This window comes from Mastigoproctus giganteus, chromosome 2 (assembly GCF_048544385.1).
Source record: "Mastigoproctus giganteus isolate SK-2022 chromosome 2, ASM4854438v1, whole genome shotgun sequence".
NCBI classification, from domain to species: Eukaryota; Metazoa; Arthropoda; class Arachnida; order Uropygi; family Thelyphonidae; genus Mastigoproctus; species Mastigoproctus giganteus.
The window spans coordinates 258,937,678-258,964,121 of record NC_143576.1 but is presented as its reverse complement, the minus strand read 5'-3'; the positions used below and the strand labels follow the sequence as shown (position 1 = coordinate 258,964,121).

General features: G+C 36.2%; 1 protein-coding gene across 1 annotated transcript in view; it reads right to left on the bottom strand.

Annotated features, from left to right (window-relative positions):
* Positions 1 to 26,444, bottom strand: part of LOC150090420 (kinesin-like protein KIF11-B) — a 336,901-nt gene that overhangs the window by 38,810 nt on the left and 271,647 nt on the right. Inside the window, exons 17-19 of the mRNA XM_090390308.1 lie at positions 21,711 to 21,878; positions 4,458 to 4,556; positions 2,560 to 2,621 (exon numbers count right to left, since the gene is read on the bottom strand). Of these exons, the coding sequence (XP_090246434.1) occupies positions 2,560 to 2,621; positions 4,458 to 4,556; positions 21,711 to 21,878 (329 nt within the window). The remainder of the gene's footprint in view (positions 1 to 2,559; positions 2,622 to 4,457; positions 4,557 to 21,710; positions 21,879 to 26,444) is intronic.

Sequence of the window (26,444 nt, the reverse complement as noted above, 5' to 3'; positions counted from 1 at the left end):
TTCTTTTAAGGTGAAATTTATGAGCAACGTTTTCATTTTACTGATATAAAATGAAAATTTGGGATCGAGGTCATTGGTTTCATAAAACAAATTTTTTAAAGAAATTCTTGCTTCTGCGCTCGACACTACATTAACTGGACACTTTCACCACTGTCTTCTTTCTCGCTGTTATCTTCAAAAGCCTCTTTTTCTCTAATGGCTTTGAGAATATCCTTATCTGTCAGCATTTTGACAGTCAAGAGGTTGTTAACAGTATCATAATCATCCACACATGCCTATCCATTATCCACGTTATGTTCCTTCAACCACATTGTTAATGGAATATTGTCATCATTTTCTTCATCGACTTCTTCAGTCCTGCCTTATTAAAAGAGTTTTTTTTTTTTTTTTTTTTAATGGTCTGTGATGTCACCTTCTCCCATGTGTTGCTAATGAATTAGATGGCATCAAGAAAGAATTGAAGTCGGAAATTATTCCTTTCTTTAAAAAGATTCTATGGTTTCCAATATTAAGTTTTCTAAAAATTGCATTTAAAGCTTCTAATAACACCTTGACCAATAGGCTGGAGAACAGAAACTGAGTTCAGTAGTAAAAATACAAATTCGATATTGTTTAAATTGAGAAGAATGGGATTGTCCAAAATCAGCAAAATTTAAAATTTTTCTTTTCCTAAACATTTTGTCCCAGTTATGCACTTCTTCAAAAATGGATGATGTCATCTAGGCTGTTTTTGAAGCTATATTACTGGAAGATTTTTAATCATCACTGAGGCACCTATACCTTGCCGACCGGGCTAGCCAGGTGGGTAAAGTGCCCTTCTGGCAACCCAAAGGTCGCAGGTTCGAATCAGAGCTGCAAAAACCTTGGGAGGTGCATTATGGCCACAGAAGCCGATGTGCCAACAAACAAAACAAAAAGAAAAAAAAAAAAACCTATATCTCAGTGATGGTCATGGTAAATGTTGGCTGTCCTGCTTTGTGTGATAGATGGAAAGTGCTGGAACAGCTGACCATTGACTTTAACCAGGGGATGACCAACAGTGTTTCCAAGACCACATTCCAATAAACTCTTCTCCTTGAATGGGCACCACCAATGACCATCAACAACTGAAATAAAAGTTGTCTTTCCCAAAGAATCATATTTTCCACTATGCAGTGTGGATTGTAGTAGAAAGTATTGCAACAAACTGTGGAGAGGAATCACTCCAAATGTACCATAATACTACAATGTACTCCTATACCAAAATACTGCCATCGCCTGCCTGGTTTCAAAAGAAACAGGAAAATATCCCCTTTTGGTATAGGGGATATTTTCCTGGGAATATCTTTGAGTCCTCACACTCCTACACTACACTCTGAATGTTAAAACTACTTATCCATTGTGGCTGATTAGGTACACCCCTTCATAGCCACTGTCTTCCCAAATGGGAAGATAGTCACTATGAAGGGGTACATTAACATGTTGGAGCACCAGCCTGATAATGTACTCTGCCACATTGTTAGTGAAACATGAAAGTGACTTCTAGGAACTACCCTGGCCACCAAATTTGTCAGATATGAATCTCAGAACATATCTGAGATTATGTGGATCAAGATCCATTTGGACTCTACACCATGGACTATCATAGATCTACAGGACAACATGGCACAATATACCTCCTGCAATTTTCAGAGTTTTATAGAGCCATGTCTGGCCTGTGTCAGTTGTACTTGTGACAAGAGGAGCACATACCCACCATTAGGTAGGTGGTCATAAATGTTTTCACTGGACAGTGTATATACATATGATCTTTCCTTAATGAATCCATGCTGTAATTGCTGTATAAATGCATTCTGTCAAGATGATCCTGCTCGTTTCTCTCTTTGATTTCCTTTATGAAGAAAGGAGATATCTAACATCTTCAATCCACAGAGACCTCCCAGAATCTATGGATGTTCACATAATTATGGCTAAAGCTTCACTGACCTCTTTTTTGCTGCTTTTTATTACAACTGATTGGATTCCATCAGTCCCAGGTGCCTTACTTTTTAGCCTCAATAATTTATTTCTTTTTCACTTCCCTCTCAGTTATCACAAAATGATTTAGCTCCAAGTTATAAGATGGTATACTTCTAGTATGCCATATCTAACATTTCTTCATGCATGAAAGTAGAAATCAGAAAAGGATCGATAGTTATGTCATTCATATCTAATGGACTAATGTGGTTCATTCCTTTCCATCTTATGTTAACATAAGAAAAAAAGAACTCTACTTTTTTTCTCATTCCTGGCTAAAGACTTCTCATAATCTGTCTTAACCTGTGTAACTCCCATTGTGACTTTATTGCAGACTAGTTTAGCTTACTGTACATTTTGATAAAGTTTAAATTTAAAAATTAAATTTCTTTGAAATCTGCATTAAAACCCAAACAGAGAGATTAAGAATCTTTCTGTATTAAAAATGAGAATAATCTATAATCTCCATGTTGACAGAAACATAATAGAAAAGATAATATACCAACTGTACTATAAAAGCAGCTCCATTTTCATCAATAATACTACAATTCAAAATAAACTTACTTTACTATAGTACTGTGCACGAGTATTTTATTTTCTTCTGCAGCATTTATATCTTCTTTAAGCTAAGAAAATTATAACAAATGTAAAATGGTTTGATGATTAAACAATCATTTCAGAAAAGAAAAAAAAAAGAAAAAAAAAAAGATTAAAAAATAAAAAGCAGATCATTGAAAAGGAAATTAGCCCTTTGCCAGGATAGATTAGATTTCATAAGTATAAGAAAAGCATTCCACAGAGAAAAAATGGTTTTCCAAAGATATGAATTTTTTAATCTATTTTCCTCATAAATATTCTTTGTTCAAATCTTAGGTTACTACTCAAATTCTGATTTATTTCCTTCAAACTTCTTTTGAAGATAAAATCTGATTATAAATACTGGTATGCAACCTTTTCTCATTTTACAGAACCTGAACCCTCCTTACAATTCAAAGTATATATACTTTTTATACCTTTTAATTCACCCAGAATAGACTGTGATTGATAAGATTGTACACCACCGCTTTAGGTTACATAAAATTGAACAGATGAAGGAGGTTATTTAACTCTAGTGCACCAGTTATTCCAGACACCCTTAAAATGCCTGATAATTCCTCCAAAATCAACTCCTCCCCGTGCAAACAAAAACTGGACTTTAATTTGAATATTTGATGCCCCACAAAGAAAATTATTAAATTCCATTTGTCAAGACATCACAGAATATAATAGAAAAAGGTGATATATACTCAGGATGGCATTCTGGCTAGAAAATTTTACATTGTTCATATTTTTTAACAATAAATTTAAGGTTAAAGTTCTCACTCAGGAAGCAACAATAAGGGTACATAAAAAAAAAAAAAAAAAAAATATTAAGTAAAATTGGACTTTGTGAAAATTTACAAAATAGCAATCAGAGACAAGAGTGCAAACTTTTCACTTGATTCTGGAAATGGCTGCTATGTAATGCACAAGTACTGATAGTTTCAAGAAGAATGCAAGTTGGCAAATAGGTTTTAACACATTTACTGCTGGCTTTTACAAAAAAATTTTGATCTGGGATTGAAAATTTTACAGAACCTTGAGATTGGCTGGAAATCAATCTAAACTGGAAAGGGCAGAAACATTTTTGGGTTTTCTTCTCACTATGACTGAATTAATCAGCCTGCAGTGAAGGTTTCTTGACAAAAATATCTGGTTTTCCTTCTGTCAAATTGGAAAAAAAAAAAAGATTCTAAAAGTAGGGTGGTTCCCCCCTCCAATTGGATTAAAATCCAAAGCTGCATATTTGTATTCAGGAAGTAGTGAACATGTTAACTGGTGCATGACTACACTTTTGTTTATTCATCAACAGTAGTGAATCTGAAGGGAAAGGAGGGAGAAAAAAAAAAAAATACAAAAATCTGAAAGACAAAGTTCACACAACATTGCACCACACTTAAGAGGGTGTTGTCTGGGAATGATCACTGCAGTGGTCTGTCTTTCTTTATGTCTTTATTTACACATTTTGTATTCAATCATTTTTAGTTTACGAACTGAGCAATTTGAAAGCATGTGAGAAAAAACAAGAAGGAAAAAAGCTGTCACAGCAATTCCAAAAATCATTCCTAAGTCAATGCAATGCAATGCAGTGCCACATGCATAAATTGTAATTCCTACATATATGTCCTTTGCAAGTACACTTTTGAAGAATACAAGACATTTAGCATTCAATTTTACATAGGCTAGTTGAAAGACAATCTTCTCAGAGTATGCTACATTTAGATCTTATCTAGCTGCATTTACACTTAGAGAATAGAAACAATAAAATAAAGACCATAAAACTATCAATGTCATTGTGCCAAATGCAGGTTGTGCAAGCTGGATAAAATCCTACCCCCCACTACCCACCTCAGTAAATAAAATGAATGCATAATGATACTCACTTGGCACAACTGATTATCCACCCAAGTCTTATGGTCATTAGAAACAGTGAGGAGAGAGTTTACCATTTCTTCCAAGGAGTTAAGATTCTCCAGTCCAATCTGCATAAAATAATTTAAATAATTAGCCCAAAAAAGAAAAACATAATAAATAGTTACTTTTTTTGATATAGATACATTTAAAAGACCAATCAGAACTTAAAACTTTAATGCTTTGGTCAAATGTAAAATATTCATATCTCAAATCTTTAAAGAAGAAAATGTAAATATGTTTCAGAGAAAAATAAATGGATAAAATAGATACATAATGATACTAAGACAATCTTAACTAGTACCAGATTAGGGTTTGAAGAGGAAACAAGGAACAAAACCATGTTAGCATTAGTAGAGGCATACAATGCAAGAAGGAAGCTTATGCAGCATCAGCCAAAAAAAAACCCTCCCATTTCACTCCTCCATTCGTTCCAAATGCCTGTCCAGCTCAGCCTTAAATTGATTTAGGCTATCAACTTCCACAACAAAAGATGGAAGTCTGTTCCACCAATCAATCAACTACCTGCTGGCTAAAGGCAAATTTCCACACCACTATTCTACAACTGTCTTTCCTCAATTTTAAACTGTGCCACCTCAGGTTCTTAATCTGAGCAAGAGGAAGAATCCCATCAGCATTCAGCTGGCTCAACCCATTCAAGGACTTATACACCTCAATCAGATCACCTCGCAGATGCCTAATCTCCAGGCACTACAATTTGCAGAATTTAAGCCTTTCTTGGTAAGAGCACCCTTTTGTTCCCCTTCTTTGTACTCGTTCTAGCAACTCTACATCCTTCCTAAAATGAGGCCTCCAGACCTGTACACAGCACTCTAGGTGTGGCCCGACCATTGCCTTGTATAACAGGATTATCACCTCCCTGTCAGCAAAATTCCTATATATCATTGACAAGGCTCCATGACCTGCCCTAGCAGCCCATCAGCACTGCTCAGCAAACTTCATATTTGGCTGCACAATTACCCCTAGGTCTTTTACACTTTCCACTTCCCTGAGTGCAGTGCCACGCAGTTGGTACATTTCTTTTCAGTTATTACTACCATATGCAGTGGCCCAGGTGGCAAATGATTTGTTGATTAGTTGGTCAAAACTTTATCTTTGCGACTTGTTGGTCTTGTGATAGTGCGGCTGTTTGTTTGTTTGGATCCCTGAACAACAAATTGTTTGAAGAGGCTCTTCCTCCAAGTGGTCTGGGCTGGGCAGCTGAGGTGATTGATCCCTCAGCTGGCAGATAGATTGTTTAGGACTGATTCTTTTTGTAATTTCATGCAATCAAAATTTTTGTGATTGGTTAAGGAAGTACTAGAGCATAATGCCAAGAACTAGGAAAAAGATTCCGGCCCCTCCAGTGGAAGCATCGGAAGAATCTTCGGAGGAAAGCTCGGAGTCGTCAGTTGAAGAAGTTACAGGAGAGGTCTCGAGTAGACCACCTGAAAAGAAAAGAATTCCAGATGGGAAGAGTTCAAGACAGAAGACACCTTTAGATTCACAGGAGAGTTCCTCGGAATTTGCACGGTGTATGTTAGAACCTACCACTTTGGAGAATTTGGTTCATTTCAGAAGTAAATTAAGACTTTTTGTATCGGCTTTGAAAAAGCCAAGTATATATGATCTGGATATCATAATGGGATACTGGGACAAGATGGCTGAGTTGGTGCAGTCTTTGGCAGTTCGGAATGTGTTCCTAGAGACCAAGTTGAACACTTTAACGGAACAGAAAGAACAAGAAGTGGCTGTTCAAAGATCATATGCAGAGACTGTCAGTTCCAGTGAGGTAAAGTCCAAGAATAAAATGATTATAGTGAAGGCAAAGGCGGACAAATATAGTACTAGTGACCAAGTTAAGAGCGAGTTGATGGGACGAGTTGCCCCTGTCTTAACTGACGTTAAGATAGTATCAGTTCAACCTATAAGGAATAAAAGGGTGATGATCGAAACTGCTTCTGAAGTCGATGTCAAGAAAATTGAAGAGTGTATGGAGGTACAAAAGCTTGGGATGGAGGTTGAAAGGCCCCTTCGTCGATTACCAAGATTAGTAATTTTTGATGTTGATTCAGATGTAGATCGAGAGTCCCTAAAAACTGAATTGTGGGAAAGGAATTTGGTTGACGGATTTGTCAATAAAGACCAAGTTCTTTCCGAGATAAAAATACTCGCTAAAAATAAGGCAAGGAATTCTCCTGGGTACAATGTAGTGGTGGAGGTTTCCCCACGTGTAAGGAGATACCTTTTAAAATATTCAAGAGTGTTTCTGATTTGGAGCTCACATCGTGTTCGGGAGTTGTGGACTCCCACACAATGTTATAAATGTATGGCGTATGGCCACATGGCCATACGCCATACATTTACTGTGATGCGGGCGAGTTCTACAGTCACTGTGCCGGGAGTGGTCATACCTTTAAGTCATGTACACAAAGAGCGGATGCTCCAAAATGTGTAAATTGCTGGAGGACGAAGGTGCCCTCTGCACATGGTGCTAACGATCAAACTTGTCCTGAATATCTAAAGGCGGTTGACACTTTAAAGAGAAGGACTGAACAGGATTAGTGGTATCATGGCAGGGTACCCCTTTCTCAGCAGTTGTAGGAAGACTTCTCCCGGTGGTGGCTGGGGGTCGTCGGTCACAGTAGCGTCTGTGTTGGGGTTCGCAGGGACTGGACCGGTGTGAGTATTGTATGATTAATTGTAATGATCAATTGTTATTATGAATTGTAATGATCAATTGTTATTATGAATTTATGAAAGATCAATTGTTATTATTATTTAGTCTGACGGATATCAGACTGTGTTTCACTAGATAGAGCAACCTACCTCCTCGTGGTGGGGACGGAAACTCGTGGTGGGGGCGGAGATGCCGACTCCGCCGCGAGGCTAAAGGTTGTGTATTTTTTGATTTGTCATTAGTCAAGTTAGACTTTTGTAATTGTTGTTTTGTTAAATTGATTGACCAAGGTTGTTAAAAAATAAAACAGTTATGATTGTAAGTGGCAGATGAGCTACGGCTCAGGTGGCCATTTGGTTTAGCTTGATTAAATGTACCCATATGCAGTACTTTGCATTTGTCAATGTTAAACTCCAGTTGCCACTTCTCAGCCCATTTTCCCAACTTATCTAGATCCAGTTGGAGTAGCATACTGTCTTTAACAACCCTGTCAACCTTTGTATCATCTGCAAACTTGGACATTAAGCCTGATATACCTTCATCAATATCATTGATAAATATGCAAAACAACAATGGGCCCAACACCGAACCCTGGGGAATTCCACTAATAACATTTGTCCACTAAGAGCAGTTTATTATTATTTCGTATGGCAAAAATGAGGATACATTTGTAACAAACAATACAAAATAAATAAATTACAATAAGCCTAAAAACAATATTTACAGAAAAAAAATTATAAGTAACATTTGATGAATTAAAATGTAATGTCCAGTTTATTCAGCCACTTAATAGCATCATCAGTAACACTATGTAGATCTTGGATGGAGCCTTCAAATCTCCTCTTTGGGCACTCAGAGATGACATGCTGGATGGTCTGGGGCACGTTGTCACAGTCGCAGAATGGGTTTTCAGTTTTTCCCCACTTATGCAGCCAAAACTTGCATCTTCCGTGATTTGTTCGGATTCTGTTCAGGGATGTCCATTCCTTTCTTGGTAAGTTGAAACCTGGAATAGCTCGGCATGGATCACTGACTAAACCCAGGTGGTCGGGATTTGAAGTAGTCCAGTCTTCGCGCCAGGTCTGGTCAGCATTAAAATGTGACTTGATAAGTTTCTCGCCTAGCTTCCATGAGGGGTTCCTAGAAGAGCAGTGTCCATTGATTACCACTCTCTGTCGTCTCCTATTCAACCATCCCTTTATCCATTGTAGCAACTTATCTTTAATGCCATATCTCTCCAATTTGTACAGCAGTCTTCCATGTGCAACAGTACCAAAAGCTTTCCTAAAATCCAAGTACAGTCGGTCCTCGTATAACACGTGTTTGCATTACACGAATTCGATCATATACGATTTATAAATAGGGGAATGTTATCTTATATAACACGAACTGAATTCACTTATACACGATTCGCCTTTGTGTTTACAAGAAATGGCAGTCAAACGCGGAATCACCCCAACCGAACGCAACACGATAGGAATGAAGAAGATTCTGAAAATGTATTTATGTGTTTTATATCAGTGAAGGGGAAACACATTTCACCATAATAACGTAAAAACCGACAATTCCAGCTATCGATATAATCGCAAATGCAATTAGATGGAGTTTACTACCAGTTTATAACAGATTCCACTAGCAGAAACGCAACTGGAAATTGTTTTTATTGTTTTATGGTAGTAACCCCCAGAAATGTGCTTTAGCAAAATGTGAGGTGTTAATAGCGTATCTCGGCCTTTACCGTGTTGTTTATTCAGTTGCTACACGCGCGCAGCTTTGTTTCTGTGTATCAAGCGTGCCACCTCGTTTGTAATTGTGCTTTATTCCCTAAAAATTAGTAAAATACTTAAAAGGTGTGAAAAGGAAGCGTCCTGGCTAAGACACTGCAGATTCAGAGAGAAAAAAAAAGAAGCAATATCGATAAACAGAGGCGGACTGGGTCAAAAATTCTTACCCGGGAAAATTTGTAGTGGCCTTATACTACGGTTTATGGCCAAAATCACACCGGCCTCCGTCCCACCGTGGTTTCCCCCGTAAGGCTTATGGCCAGTCCGCTTCTGTCGATAGAGAAAAAATATGAAATTTTGAAACGCTTTGAGCGAAATGAAAGACCATGTGATATTGCACGTGCTACAGACCTAAATGAGGCAACGCGGAGAATTACAAAGAATGCAGAGAAAATAAAAACAACTTTCATAGCGGGAACAACTCAAAGTGTAATTAAAATCCATTAGATTAAGACACAAAGAAATTGGAAGAGATGGAACGGCTGTCATCTGTTTGGATTGAAAATCAAACAAAAAGCAAGTTTGCTTACGATAGAAGCAAAAGCATTAGCAATATTTTATTACGACTTACGTATTATAATTTATACTTATGTATTATAAAATACGTAAGTATTTTATTTCGACTATTTTATTTAATATAATAAATTTTTTACGAATAAAATACGTATTTTATCCATAAAAAATACTTTTTTATTATTAAAAAAATACTAAAAATACTTTATTATAATATAATATAATATTTTTATTACGTATTTTAATCATTATAAAATACGTAAGTATTTTATAACGATTAAAATTACCCGATTATTTATTGTGTTTGGTAATGTTTTGGTTCCAAATGTGTGTTCAATCTTGAGTGGTCGGCACCTAACCCCACTTTTCCCATAGGGCCTGTTGTTTATATTGCACGATTTTGCATTGCACGAGTTTCTAGGAACGCAACTATCGTGCTATACGAGGACAGACTGTACAGCACTCTCGATTAACCGGGACACTTCAAGGCTCCAAATAAAAAAAAAAAAAAAAACCAACCAGAAATCAAAAAATTCAAGTAATAACTAGAATAGGTATAAATAGATACTTTGCATATCATAAATAAGTGACATTATAGGTCGTCACTGGGAGGTTAGTGTAAAGGTGGGTGCGAAGACAGCAATCCCTGCTGTCTTCGCACCCACCCCTCAAAAAAAGAAAAAGAAAAAGAAAAAAAAAAAAAAGAGACCAAATGTTTAGTTTGATTTAGTGCGCCGCGTCGACTGCTGTGTCCCATTGCAGTGCAAAAGTACAAATTTTGTTTCGTTATTTATGTCAGTGACGTCAGAATTTTTTTATAGTAATTTTTTTTATTTAATAATCACAAAAATGATGGGTAAACGCAAAAGAGTTGCGTTTTCAGTTAAACATAAACTTGAAATTATTCAAGAGTTTGAAAACGGTGCATCCGTTAAATCTCTAAAGAACCATTATAATGTTGGTGACCCAACCATATGCGTTATTTTTAAAAAAAAAAAGGGAAGCTGTTAGATTTAAAATCGACATCGTAAAAAATAAAGGACACATCGTATTCGACATGCGAGTAGTGCGTATTAAGTTTTTTTGCTTTTTATTTATCGCCATATTTTTTACATAAGTTGCTGAACATTTTTCGATACAGTAAGTGCCCGACTTGCACAACTACGGATTGACGTAAATTTTTTTGCTCAATATTTTTTTTTTAGGATTGTAAAATATAAAGCAAAAATAATAATAAATAAAATAAGCAACCAATAACGACAATCATGGCACGCACAAATGAGATATGGAGTAACAAGCAAAAAAATAGGAAAGAAGAGAAGATTCTTACAATTTGTTTATTGTTCTTTTTTTTTTTTTTTTTTTTTTTTTTATGACTGAAGATTTCAGTGAAGGGGACACATTTTACCATAATAACGTAAACACCCACACAATTCCAGTTATCGGTATTATTGCGAATGCAATAAGATCGACACATTTATAATTAGACGCACGAACAGAAAAGCCCAGTAACCTGGAAGGTGCAAATTGTTTACATGTAGCGAACTCCAGAAATGTGCTTTAGTAAAATGTAAGTTTGCGTGAGGTAATAATAATGTGTTTCTCCCTTAACCCTGTGAAGTTCTTTTCAGAAAATTTAATTTTGACCATTATCATGGTGCCGACTAAGGGAATAAGTGACAGTGCTACTAGTAAATCTACCAACTAAATGAAAGCCACTGATTTGGATCAGAAAATTAAACTAAGGATGTATGAAAATGGCCAAACATTAAAAAGTATCGCAGGCAATTCAGATTTGTAAATAATAATATAGTAGCAATATGGTATTAGTCATGCCCCAGTTATGTAAAATTCGACGAAGTAAGAAGTCCTGGAACGTATCTCTTACGTATGTCGGGGACTTTTGTATTTTTGGATTAACCGGAAATCGATTATCCAAATTTGTTTTTTACCATCTATCCCGGAAAAATCGAGAGTCTACTGTATATGATATCAAAATTATTTTGGGCATTCAGTTCCTTTGTGATCACATCAGCATCCAATCAAATTGGTCAGACAAGATATCCTTTAAAAAACCCATGATGTCTTAACTATTACTGCAGTCCTGTCTAGATGATACTGCAATGCTTCTTTAACCAGTGATTCCATTATTTTCCCTGGAACAAAAGTTAAATTAACAGGTCTATAGTTACTTGTGTCACCTTTTCAAAACCCTTTGTGAATTGGTGATACATTTGCACATCTCCAGTCCATGGGAACCTCCCCTAAGTCCAAGGAAGCTCTCATAATTCTCTAAGGGTTTGCTTACTTTCTTTGCTGCCTCTTTTAATATAACCTGATAGATGCTGTCCACCCAAGGTGCTTTTTTATGTTTAACTTCAACTATTACTCCTCCACTTTGCTCTCGGTTATTACAAAATCACTTAGCTCCCTGTTAGAGTTTGATAAACTTCTGGCACTTCCCTCGTGGAATAACTTCTCATGTGTGAATGTAGATGCAAAATACTCATACAGTTTATCAGCTACCTGAGCATGATCATCAATAGTCAACCCATCTATGTTCACTGGTCCAATCTGATTCATCCCTTAACTTCTAGAGTTCACATAAGTAAAGAACTCTTTGCATCCTTCACCAAAGATTTCTTGTAATCTGCCGTCGCCTACCTGACCTCCTTTGTGACTTGATTACAGACTAATTTATATCTGCCATAGGCTTCTGTGTCACCTGATACATTTTTCTTCTCTGCCACGAGACTCAATTCATCTGACATCCATTTAGGCCTGAACCTTGAACAGTATTTCTTAGTTGGAATCCAAAGCCTAGTAGCCAACCAAAATTAAGTTCCTAAAGACTTCCCATTTAGAATTAAACATTGGTGACATCATCAGTTGATCCCACTGTACAGAATTTAAAAACTGTCTGAGACCCCTTCAGTCACCTTTACAAAAGCCATTCCCTTTAGCCTTGATAGTAGTTACATCTTTAAGTAATTTCCACATCAGCCTATTGTGATCACTGTCACCCACTGGTTCCATTTTTTGCAAATTCTTAATGCATGAATAATCACTGTTGATAATCAGATCAAGAGTATTACTCCCTCTGGTTGCCTCTTGAACATGTTGCTGTAGAAAACAGTCATCCAATAAACCCACAAAATTCCTACCAGTGTGAGAGTTACTAACCAACCCTCAAGTTCCAGTCAATATCTGGAAAGTTAAATCCCACATAAGACATTCTGACTTACCGGCCCACTAATTCTCATCAGATTCATTAGGCCTATAACACACACCAACTCTCATTTTTCCTTTCCCAGTGCTTATGTCACACCAAACAGAAAACATTGCATTGTTCACCAACATCATTTTTTTTTTTTTTTTTTTTTATGTAAACCCCAAACACGAGAGGTATTAGAACCTATAGTACTTAGTACCGTGCTTGGGTTGGAGGTTGAGAAGACGAAAGAAGATATTTGTTGACATTGGACTTTATCTTCTGTAAATCGTAACTTTCAGGAAATATGTATGAAGGAAGGTTATTCCAGAAAACAGCAGATGAATGAATAAACGAGGAAGATGAAAAGTTGGTTCTGTGAGATTGAAGTTGGACAGTAAATGGATGTCGGCTGGTGGTGGCACGTGTTCGGACTGTTTTGAAAGAGAGAGAGAGAGAGAGAGAGAGAGAGAGCAGGAATTATAGAAGACAATTCAGAAAAACAGTGCCCATGGAAGTATCTGTAGCAGAGGCATGCAGCAGAAACAGTACGTCTATGAGACAGCGAGTGGAGAGACTATTAGAGATGAATCATTAATTAACCTAACTGCTCTCTTCTGAATGGAATCAAGAAGCCTGAGGGAGGTTTTGGGGCACCACCCCAGATGTGGGAACAATATTCCATGGCAGGGCAGATTTGTGATTTATACAGTGTGAGCAGCTGTTTGGAAGAAAAGTAACGCCGAGATCGAAAGAGAAAAACAAGTTTTTTAGATGCAGAGGAAGCAATATTTGTAATGTGTTTGTGCCAAGAGAGATTAGAAGTCAAGGTAATTCCCAAAAGAGATATATCATTTTGCCTAAAAATCGGAGTGTCACTAAAGCATAGGAGCAGAAGAATCCTTTTTGCGAGATATAAGGCAAGACTGAGTTTTAGAAGGGCTGAAATCAACTAAGTTGTCTTTGCCCAACTGGAGAATTACCTGAAGATCGGCATCTAAGGGATTGGTAGCAGATTTTCGAGAAGTTGAAGCTGATTGAACAGGGCAAGGTTTCTCAAAGTGGAAAGTGGAATGCAATGTGCTATCATCAGCAAAACTATGGATAGGATTTCCAATCAATGGAAGAAGGTCATTAATATACAAGAGGAAAAGAATAGGGAAAACAATTGAGCCTTGGGGGGGACACCCACATTAGTGGAGAAGTTAGAAGGCAGAGAGCCATCTACCATCACTCTGAGTGAGCGATCAGAGCGAATACTGGATAACCAATTACTAAAAATAGTTCGCAAACCCTAAGATGGAAGCTTGTTTAGAAGACCTTTATACCAAACAGAATCGAAAGCCTTTGAGATGTCAAGAGCAAATACTTGTGTTTCACCGAACCTTTCCATTGAATTAGTCCATAAATGGGTAACATAAGCCAGAACATACCAGTGGATTGACACTGACGGAATCCATACTGGAGATCTTTGATCAGATGGAAGGTATCTAGGTAGTTTAAGAGTTGGCGGTTAATTGATTTCTCCATTACTTTAGAAAGAGTAGAAGTAATTGCAATCTGACTATAATTGGATGGAAGGGACTTGTCACCCTTTTTAGGAACTGGCTGGATATGGGCAAATTTCCAAACAGAAGGAAAAACACCTTTGGAATAAGAAAGTGAAAAAAGGTGGCAAAGAATAGGAGTAAGTACAGGAGCACAGGTTTTGAGAACAAGTGGAGAAATACCATCGGGTTCTGGAGCTTTCTTAGCATCAAGATTCATCAAAATCCTTCTGACATCCTTTTGACGGAAGACCACAGGAGGCATTAAATGGAGCGTGTTGGGAATGGTGGGATGTGTTTTACCAAGATCATTAATACATGAGCTGGAAGAAAAATGGGATGCTAGCAGGTCAGCTTTATCCTTGGCAGAAGTGAAAACAGAACTATCTGGTTTGGACAGAGTTGGGAGCAGAAATGGGCAAAAGTTGCAGCCAATATCTTTGGCAAGGGACCAGAATGCTCAGTTACCATTAGGGCAAGAAGCAAGTTTTCTACTTTTAGCCTGTTCAAACTCTAGTTTGGACTGATTAATAACTGCTTTACAATTGTTGCGAGCTTTGGTGTAAGCAGAAAATGAAACTGAAGAATTAGAAACAAGCCAATTGTGATATGCAACATTCTTCTCTTGAACAGCCTTAGCACATTTATTGGAAAACCAAGGTTTAAATAAAGGAATGAGATTTTAAAGTGGAGCCTGGGATAAAGGATTCCATTCCTGCAAGAATAATTTCACTGACACAATCTGAGCAAATGTTGACATCAGAAGGTTTTGAAACAGTAATCTGGCCAAGGAAAAGAAAAAAAGAAATCTCGCAGGTCATCGCATTTTGCATTCTTGTAATGCCAAACAATACGAGGCTGGGAATGTCCATGAGATAAAGGCTACATTGGAGAAGAGACAATCACCAAGTTGTGATCTGAAGTGCCTAAAGGACCTCTCACTTCGACGGGTTGTTTGTGAGAAAAAGATCAAGCGTGTTGGCTGTATGATTAGGATTATCCGGTATTCTTGTAGGTAAATGAACAATCTGTGCAAGGTCATTAGTAATTGCAAAAGCCTCAGCATCTTGACCAGATGGGTCGGTGTGACTAGAAAACGGAAGCCAGCTGGAGTTGTGAACATTAAAATCACCAAGGAAAATTACCTCACTTAGGAAAGTTGGACTGGAGAAAGTCAAGTTGCAAAGAGAGGAAGTCAAAGAGCTCCAAGTGATTAGTGGAATTGGGAGAACGGTAGAGACAACAGATGAATCTGACACAATGAGGTAGAGAGAGATTTTAAGCCAGAGAAGATCAAAGAGAGGATATTCCAAATTGCCAAGTCTCTGACAGGGAATATCAGAAAGGACATATGCACAAGTACCACCTTTGAGGCGAAAGGAATCATACAGCGAATAATTTGGGCATCTGAGATGAGCAGTAGTTGAATCAACTGATAACTGAGATTCTGTCAGAAAAAGTACATGGGGTTTGCCAGACTGCAAGTGGAAATGGATATCGTTAAGATTAGAATTGAGACCACGTGTATTTGTGAAATGAATTAGGAAGTGCTTGGGAGGTTTAGATCTTTTTTGAAGATAAGCTTGCTCTATCAGTTGAATGTACTTCCTTAGATTTTATGTGTTTCTTAACTAACAGCATAACCTCTCCTCCTTTCCTGTCCTGTCTATTCTTTCTGTACACATTGTACTCCCCAAATTCCAATTCTGCACTGCTTATATCCATGTGACACCACATCTTTGATATCCCAACAATATCTGCCTTGGATGTCTTGACTAGCACTTCAAACTCAAATTTATTAACTATACTCCTAGCATTGGTGTACATGCAAGAATACATGCACCTGTTTCTACTCTTAGTTACCCTAACACAGCCCGTATTTACTTGTATATACTTCCATCTGTTCCACTGACTCTCGCAGTGGAACAGATGGAAATATCCATTACCTTGCTTTTCAGTCTGCTGCTCATTCTAATAGAAGCAGTGCAAGAATCAATTTTGCATCTGCCTGCAGCCACTGTTAACCTTTTAGTCTGTATCCCCCAAGTTAGCAGTTTTCCAACCCACCTAACACTGCCTCGATAGCATCAGCAAATATTATTGCATCCTTAATATTTAAGGATAACCCATCCCTGTAGAAGCGATCTCTCCTGCCACCAAGCACAGACTAGGCTGAATTGATTGTCAAGGCTCTCATCATATACTCCCTCCTATCGTGTCTGGGCAGATTTGCAGACACTTTCTTATTCAACTCTAACTCGTGACTTTTTTTCAACATTGACCTGTATTTGTTGAGTAAATCTGCAGATCTCTTACTCTTAAATGTTATTAGTTCTAACGTGTACAACAATATTACCTTTTGTGCTTAAAAGATGACAGCTGCTCTACAAAGTCATCACCTTTTGCCTCTGGCAGACATACCCTGGTCCTGTTCCACCTATCATGTTTACACATATTTATAAGGCCTTACTAATCCACACATTGCAGAACAATTTATGCCTAACATAAAAATACATGAGCTAATGTAGCATCCTTTTCTAGTACATCTTTAAAGGTAAACCCAATCTAATCCCATTTAAAAGTGTAAACGTTTGTATAATATCTGATATCGGTATCTAATATTAGCAAATGATGTAAGCAAGCCAGCAAATAGAGCATATGCCAAAAAAAAAAAAAAAAACCAAACCTATAACTTTTCCCATCTACTCTGATAATGGATGCAAAGAAAAACAGCAAAGACTTCTTTACTTATGTAACCTCTGGAAGGAAGGGGATGAATCAGATTGGTCCAGTTGATTAATACTGATGGTTTGACTTGATGATCTTGCTCAGGTAGTTTACAAACTCAATGAGTATTTTGCATCTATATTCATACATGAACAATTTTTTAAGGCAGTGGAAACTAGAAGCGTCTCAAACTCTAACAGAGATAAAATGATTTTGTAATAACTGAGAGCAAAGTGGAGGAGAAATTGTTGAAGTTAAACATAAGAAAGGCACCTAGGCTGGATGGAATCTATCCAGTAGGGCTGGCCTGAGCTACGGGAGAGCCAGGCAGTTAAACGGGGCACTGACACTTTGGGGGTGTAGAAGGTTTGAGAGGGTGCATATGCTTTGTGGAATGGGGAAAACGAAAGATTAGAGGAAAGATGTGGAGACCCTTTCTTAGCATTAGTAGAGGCATATGATGCAAGAAAGCAAGCTTATGCAGCATCAGCCAAAAATAAAAACAAAAAACCAAAAAAATCAACTACCACTTCACCCCTCCGTTCATTCGAAATACCTGTCCAGCCTAGCCTTAAATTTATTTAGGCTATCAATTTCCACAACAAGGGATGGAAGTCTGTTCCACCAACCAACTACCCACTGGCTAAAGGCAAATTTCCGCACATCTATCCTACATCTGTCTTTCCTCAATTTGAATTTATGCCCTCTCAGGTGATTATTCTGAGCAAGAGGAAGAATCCCATCAGCACTGAGCATGCGCAAACCATTCAATTACCCCCAGGTCCTTTTCATTCTCTACCACTGTCAGTGTAGTACCACAGAGTTGATACGTTACTCTGGGGTTACTGTTTACCATATGTAGTACTTTACATTTATCAATGTTAAACTTCATTTGCCATCTCTTAGCCCATCTGCTCAACCTTTCCAGATCCTGTTGCAGCAGCATACTGTCAGTAGTGTCCTTAACAACCCTGCCAACCTTTGTATCGTCTGCAAACTTGGACATTAAGCTTGATATACCATCATCAATATCATCTATAAATACAGAAAACAACAATGGACCCAATACTGAACCCTGAGGGACTCCACTAATAACATTAGTCCATGATGAGCAGTGTCCATTGATTACCACTGTCTTCTCCCCCTCAACCATCCCTTTATCCATTGCAGCAATTTGCCTCCAATGCCACACTGCTCCTATTTGTGCAGCAGTCTTCCATGTGCAACAGTATCAAAAGCCTTTCTAAGATCCAAATATATGATATCAAAGTTATTCCCTGCATCCAGTTCTTTTGTAACTGCATCATAGTATCCAATCAAATTGGTCAGGCAAAACTTTCCCTTAACAAAACCATGCTGAGTCTGAGCTATAACTGAGGTCTTTTCTAGATGATCCTGCAGTGCTTCTTTAACCAGCGCCTTCATTAATTTTCCTGGAACAGAAGTTAAACTCACAGGTCTATAATTACTTGCGTCAGCGTTTGATCCTCCTTTGTGAATTGGGATCACATTTGCACATCTCCAGTCTATGGGTACCTCCTCTGAGTCCAAAGAAGCTTTCATAATTATGGCTAAGGGTTTGCTTACTTCCTTTGCTGCCTGCTTTAATATAACTGGATAGATCCCATCCACCCCGGGTGCCTTTTTTATGTTTATCCTCAACAATTTCTCCTCCACTTTCCTCTCAGTTATTACAAAATCATCTAGCTCACTGCCAGAGTTTACTTCACCTCTAGCATTCCCCTTCCTGAATAACTCCTGTGTGAATGTAGATGAAAAATACTCATTTAGTTTGTTAGCCACCTGAGCAGGATCATCAACAGTTGAACCATCAATATCCAGTGGACCAATCTGATTCACCCCTTTCCTTCTAGAATTTACATAGAAAATGCATCAGCCATGTGGCATCCGTCCAATGGAAATGCCATCCGCTTTTCAAAGATTTTAGCAAAAATGGATAGAGAACCCGGGAATACCAGCCTTACCAAAAAATTCTCACACCCCTCAGAGATGGACTGGTTTGTGAAAGTGTCAGCTCCTTTGAAAGGGGCACTTTTATTGCTTTATTCCAGGCTCTACCCTGAAAGAGCTATCAGGATAGAGCCTGGTTAATATATATATCTTGAGAAAAACATATGTCCACCCTTCTATTTGTATCTTAACCTATTTGTAGCCACAAGGATTTTATTTTTCAAGTATCCTTACTGCGGAGTAGATTAATGCTCCCTTTTGGTCCCTTCCTGCAATTCCATTTATATTTTTTCTGAAATAGCGATTACTTCTTTCAGTGCATTCATTCAAGAATGCTTTTAACTATAAGTGTTTGTTGTCAGCAAGAAGGAAGCACTTTTTTTTTTTTTTAGGAGTCTTCAGTGAAAACTTCATTCTTTTGCTGCTAAAAATCAATATTGACATGTAATCTGGTAAATACTCAATTTTTCTATTAAAAAAATTTAATTAAAGCTAATTAAAACATATTTGCGATCAATGTCGCAGGCAAGATTAAATTCATTAGCAATACTATCAATTGAAAAAGATGTGGCTGCACTGCAAATTTGGATTTTACTGATGTCATTAATAAATTTTTTGATATAAAATCCAAGAAAGGAATGCATTAAAGGACTTTCATTTGGCACTCGATAAAAATATGACATTTGGTATTAATAACAAAAAATTATTCTTAAATTGTTTTGTATTTTTAAATAGCTTTGATGTAACGTTTTGTAATGCAAAATCTATATTTATTCTTTAAGCATCTACTATTAAGTATTGTCAGTCTATCTCTAAATCCTTCCACTTCCAGATGGGATACTAATTGGAAATTTGGTATAAATATAGGTGATTGGCTATGATCCTATGTGCATCCATTTCTTTTGCATGAGAGGCTAAAATTTAATTATACAAACAAACTATTATTATTATTATTATATAAATTAAAGGCAAGCATAACTGCAACCAGCTGCTAGTATTTTGATAAATGCCCTTATAAAAAAAAATTGACTCTTTTGTAAAATTTTTATTGTTAATATTTTAATATGACAATTAAAACATTATAAATATTCTGGTTGTCTTTTTTTGTGTTTACATTTGTCTAACTTTTCTTTAGCAAAAATAAAAATATTAACTCAATAAGAACATCTTAAATTTTTTCTATCTGGAAGAGGGCACAGGAATGCCTCAGGGTGCCAATGTACCTTGGGCTGGCCCTGCTATCTATTTTTATTTTTTTTTTTTTACGTTGATTGTATATATTTCATTTGTGTTTAATTATGGACACAATGAGTTGAAAATAAAAGACCAGACAGGACTTTCCCTTAAAAACCCATGCTGTGTCTGAACTATAACTGTGGTCCTGTCTAGATGATCCTGCAACTTTTTTAACCAGCGACTCCATTATTGTCCCTGGAACAGAAGTTAAACTAACATTTGTAATTAGTCATGTCACTCTGATTCCTCTTTGTGAATTGGAGATACATTTGTACATCTCCGGTCTGTGGGGATCTCCCCTGAGCCCAAGGATGCTCTTATAATTATGGCTGAGGGCTTTCTACTTCCTTTGTTGTCTCCTTTAATATAACAAAAAATATCCATGAGGTGTGACTTGGAATGTGGAAATTAATAGTCTGATGACATGTAGGATTGTTTTTGAATATGAACAGACATTCAGGCTACCCTGAATGTCTGTGTTCAGATTATAATATTTGCAAATTGTATGCATTTAAGCTGGTTTATATTGCACATGGAAAAAATGTCCATAAGTGGGAACCCAACACCTTTTGGGACCAGCTATCACCAGCCCTAGCCCTGAGGGAGGAGGCGCCTCCGTAGCCAGGTGGGAAGGAGCAGTAGCAGCAGTGCGTAGCACACTCTTCTTGATTAGACCGGGGTTCGAGCCCATCACCACCAAATACAGAGGATGCGGAAAGGTCAGGGAATGACCACCGCATATCCTGGAGCAATATGACCTTAGTTGCTAATGCTCCTAAAAACCCAAATAACAACCACAACCCCGAGGGAGGGGAAAAAAATCCTTAATTTTGTTTAGTAATCAAATATTTCAACCATGATATTTCCACGTGAATGACAAGCATCAAAGTCACTACTGCTGCTACATTATCACATGACTTTACAATGTGAATTCTATGGTTGGTTTGTCTGTTTCACAGGGTGAATCCATCTCAGGAAGCAAAACTCAACTCTCTCCCAAGCCCAAGTAATTCATTCATAATATGAAAAAACAATGTAAACTCATTAGCTGCATTAGTAAAAAAAACTGAGGTAGAAAATCAGGATCCTGCAAATACAGGGCCAAATTTGAGTTAAAAAAAAAAAAAGGGGGGGGGGGATGTGGACTGAAAGAAAAGAAGGATAATTACTTTATATATATTTTTTAAATCTTGAGTTTTAAAAGTATCATTCAGCATTAAATTTCAAACTAAAAATAATTTTATAAAATCCTAAATTATCTATTTTATACCTTTTTATAAAACATCAATCACAAACTGCATCCCAATGCTACAGTTACTTCTGTTTAGGCAGCCTATTGCCACTGTCACTCCATTCACTACTTAAATTTTATACATTATGTTGAAGGGGGAAAAAACTAATTGCTGAGGAATTCTGTGCTCACATCGGAGATTAATAAATCAAGTACATGAGATTTTTGCTGAAGTTTTAATAGCTGAAATTGTGTATTATAATTCAGCATCATGCTTCTACTATGCTAGAAAACTTTCATGAAACAGTGTTAAAAAAAAACCTACCTTGCAAAATTCAGAGTTTTTAAATGATGCATTAGATGCATCCAGGCCTACTTTTGTAAAACATGTATCTTGCTTCTCAATAAGAATACCAACATCTTTGCAGAGATCATTCAATGAATGCATTTGTTCCGCTGTGTGATTCTGGCATACAAGTTTCACAGCCTCAACCTGCAATCAGAGTTCTGTTTCAGAAAATTAAATGAAAATATTTTTCTGAAACTTTAGTTTCAGATGGAGTACATAAATTAGTGAAGAATGCAAAATATCAAAACACATGAAGTTTAATATTCATTAATGCATGCATGGTTAAGCTGTAACAGTTACATTCTAATTTACACACATGAACCAACTAAATGAAAACATGTGCTCAGTTCAAAGAAAATTTGAAAAAGAACTCATTTTGCTTTTTTTTGAAAAGATAAAATGAGAAAACTTTAGCATATCATATTCTGTTGGTGATTTAAGGGATTAAAAAAAAAAAAAAAAAACCTCTTTACAACAGCTCTCAAATTACAACAGTTATAATTAAGATAGACATGATATTTAGGTTCAAAATCTCTGATATGCAAACAGTTCAGAAACACTGACAAAGCACTTAAAAGAAACCCATGAAGTGAATAAAAATTTATTTCTATCAAAGAGATCAGGGAAAGAACCTGATCTCTTCTATCAAAGAGATCAGGTTCTTTCTCTCCCTCCCCCTTTTTGACAATAAATGAAGGGAATTTTAAATTTGTATGGAACTTAAAATTACACAATTCCTGAGCATTACATTGCTTTTTATTCTTCATTCTACAGAAAAATGTTTTAAATTTAATGATATTGGTTCATTCACTGTTGAATCAAGTAAATGAACCAATGTTATAGAATTCAATTCTCAAAGGAACAAGTTGTTTATTTGCAAATTTTAGTATTATACTATGTAATACAAGGACACCATAGGCTTTTATTGTACTGGTGTGAGAGAGGAGAAAAAAAAAAGCAGATAAGCAAATAAAAATTATGAACTTCCCTCCTCATGCAGGTAACTATCCAGTTGACCTTTGAATTTCTTTGCACTGTCAGCTTCAACTAAATGCAGAAGCAACTTGTTACAGTAATCAACTCACTGGCTAAAAGAAAAAAAAAACTTCCTACAATCTAGTCTAAACCTCTTCCCCTGAAATTTGAATTTATGGCCCCGGGTTCTGGAATTATTTATAACAGTGAAAATTCTGCCTTCATTTATTTTACCAACTCCTCTTATAGCCTTATAAACCTCAATGAGGTCACCTCTACGGTGTCTGGTTGCCAAGCTCTGTAGCCCGAATAATCAAAGTCTTTCCTTATAAGTCATCCTTTTGCCAATCTCACCATGTGAGTTGCCTGTCTTTGGACACTTTCAAGAAGCTCAATGTCTTTTTTTCAGATGAGGTATCTATACTTGGATGCAGTATTCCAAATGCAGCTTACAATTGCCTTATACATTGGGGACTGTGATGACCTATCCCTAAATAATATTGTAAAATTTTGTCGCCATCATAACTCCTGAAATTCCCTTTCAAAATAGGCTCTAGGTTTGTTCCAGAAATCAACCACTCTCTGGTTGATTGTTGGAACAAACTTCCATCGGTCATGGTTGATAGCTCAAATAAATACAAGGAAGAACTGAACAAACTTTTGAGTGAATTAATAGGTGAAATGTGGAGGGTGCATTTTTTTTTTGGCTGATGCTGTATAAGCTTGCTTTCTTGCATCGTATGCCTCTACTAATGGCAATTCTAATATGATTAGACAATAAGAAATTATTAGGAGTTTATATTTCAGGTGCAACTGTGAAATCATGCTCAATAAATGCAACCCCAAAAAAATCTCCAATTCAAGAGCGGGAGAGAGGCAAGACTGGAATGAGTTTCCGTTATTTATTATTTTTTTTTTTTGGTTGTTTTATTTATAAACAAATCAGCAATTAATTTAAACTATAAAATTACGAAATAAAAACCAAACAGAACCAAACCAAAAAACCAAACCAAACCTGCACTCACACAAGAAAACAGTGGGATCCTGTACCTAAGGTACAACTGCAGTATGACAACACTAGTAATCCCTCCTCACACCACACTAAAAGTGAAAAAAAAAAAAAAAAGAGATCTACTAAGAAAAATAACAAAAGGGGAAAAGAAAACTATAATAACTTGATCACAGGGCATCTGCTACATTGAAAATTTTCAAGGCTAGCACTTCTGTAATGGCATACTATTAGCAGCAAAGAAGCCACAGATGCAATGATGTAAACTAAAGACAGCTTGAACAAAGCATATCATAAGCATGGTTAATAACTTGTAACCCAGAAAGAGCTTAAGCAAACCAAAAGACAAAATGTAAATTTCAACTGTAGATAAGAACTGAATGATGGATCTAAGCAAAATAAACTACTAACTCAGAATAAAAAGCAAGACAGAAATTAAAATAAATTATAATTCAACTTAAATAACCAAGCAAATGTATAAAAATAGAAATAAATTAACAACCTAATGTTTGTTATTTTAACAAATATTAATTAACACATTTTTACTTGTTGCATTCAGCAATAATTTTTGTGGTCTAAAGATGATTTTAATTTAGACATTGGTTGAGCACATCACACACAATTTATACTTTGACAACCTTTTTTTATAAAAGTGTGTCAACAAACAAAAATGAAGAATCACACAGAAGTTTGTGTGTTCTTTTATTTTGGAGCATATTTGTAGACTGTGTAAAGTTTGGATGAAATGAGTTAAAGTAGTACAAAATATGGAGGTAGTGGCTAATTATGTTATGAAAGTTATGGCAAATGCCCAAGTATTTTAAAAATTCTTCTCTTTTTATATCTTTCCACTTCCTACCCTTCATTATTCCTTGACAGAGCTATTAGGGTAACATGATGGCAATGTGGACACTATTACTTTCCTTTCCTCTATGCTATCTTCGCCTCATTTTATTCATCACTTTTCTCTTTCCTTTCTGTGCTTTATTTCCTTTCATAACCATATGCCTACTTATTCTTCTTCCTCAATTTACATAAGAATTAGTAAAAAATTCAGAGCTACAGAGCTCAATAATTTCCACGATTTTTTTAATATATTAAAAAGTAAGAGATTACCTCAATCTTTTTCGTGGAATGCTTCCGGTCAATCCTTTAAGGAAAGGAAACAGCTGTTCATTTCGTTTAATTTGAGTATTCATCCAAATCGTAACTTTTAATCCATTTAATTTTAATAGTTTTAACCTTTTAATAGTGATTTTAATTATTTATTATCAGAACCAGTTTTAACTATTTATTATGACACAATGTCTTCTCGCACTCATGGTCTTGCTGAGGTGGTTTGATGTGTTTCGGGGTCGGGTTGGGGCTTTCGATTCCGTAGTGCATTGGATTTGGTCGTATCTCTCTGAGTGAGGGAATTCATTAATTTGTTTTTTTCACTTCCTTCCTTTCCATACTAGTTTTGGAACCTTGTGTTCTTTACACTTCCATCTGTTAGCTCTTTCTCTCACTAATTCATTTTAACCTTAAATATTTATATAAGTAAGTAAATAAAAGTAGTAGAGATAAGAGAAATAAGTAAAGTGTAAAAGAAGAGTGGGGGGAATAATAATAATAATACATATATAGAAATAAGCCTAGTGTCGTTTTTCAAGTGTCAATGACAATATAGTGTCTTCTGTTTCTAACACACCATGCCATGGCAAAATAGAATTATATCTAAATATAGGAAATATATATATATATATATATATATATATGAAATAATAAAATTAAAGGAGGATATTAGCATTAGTAGAGGCATATGATGCAAGAAACCAAGCTTATACAGCAACAGCCAAAAAAAAAAAAAAAAAAAACCCTTCCCATTTCACTCATCATTTGCTCCAAAAGTTTGTCCACTTTTGATTTGAATTTATTTAAGCTATCAACTCCCACAACAACAGATGGAAGTTTGTCCTGGCAATCAACTATCCACTGGCTAAAGGCAAATTTCCACATATATTCAACAACTGTCTTTCCTCAATTTCAGTTTATGCCCCCCTCACGTTTGTAATCTGAGCAAGAGGAGGGATCCCATCAGCATTGAGCCTGCTAAGAAAATAAGGAGAAATGGATAATTAGGGCTAAAGAACTGACTACATATGAATGTATGTGAAGGCGACCTCAATGCCAAAAATGTGGGAAAAAAAAAAAAAAAAAAAAAAAAAACACGAAAAATTTTGAAAACTTAATAAATAGTTTAGACTGACACCCAATAAGCACCGGGGCCATATTGTGTGAAATATCACATTGAAAAGATATTATAACAAGACAATATAAATCAAAATATTTAAGAGGGGAAGGGGGGGGAGAGAGAGAGAGAGACCCTCCCAAAAGTGTTCATTTTTACATGTAAAAGCATCCTGAAAGTAGCAATCATAGATAAATGTTTTTCACCGTATTTTCACTAGATTATCAACTCACTTGTCATTCAACTATGAAAGTAAAAGAGCCAGAACAAGAACTAATGGGTTAATTAGTTAATGATTTGATTAAGACTAAACTAATCTGAAAATAGATTTTTATGGTTAATATTAACAGCTTAATGAAAATGAAAGTGCAGGTAAGTTATAGGAAAAAGATTATCAATCAATTTGTGATAGAATTTTCTGAAATTGTTGATCACTAGACTGTAGTTATTGCAAATAGTGGTAATTCTAAGACACTGTGAGAATATAATGTTG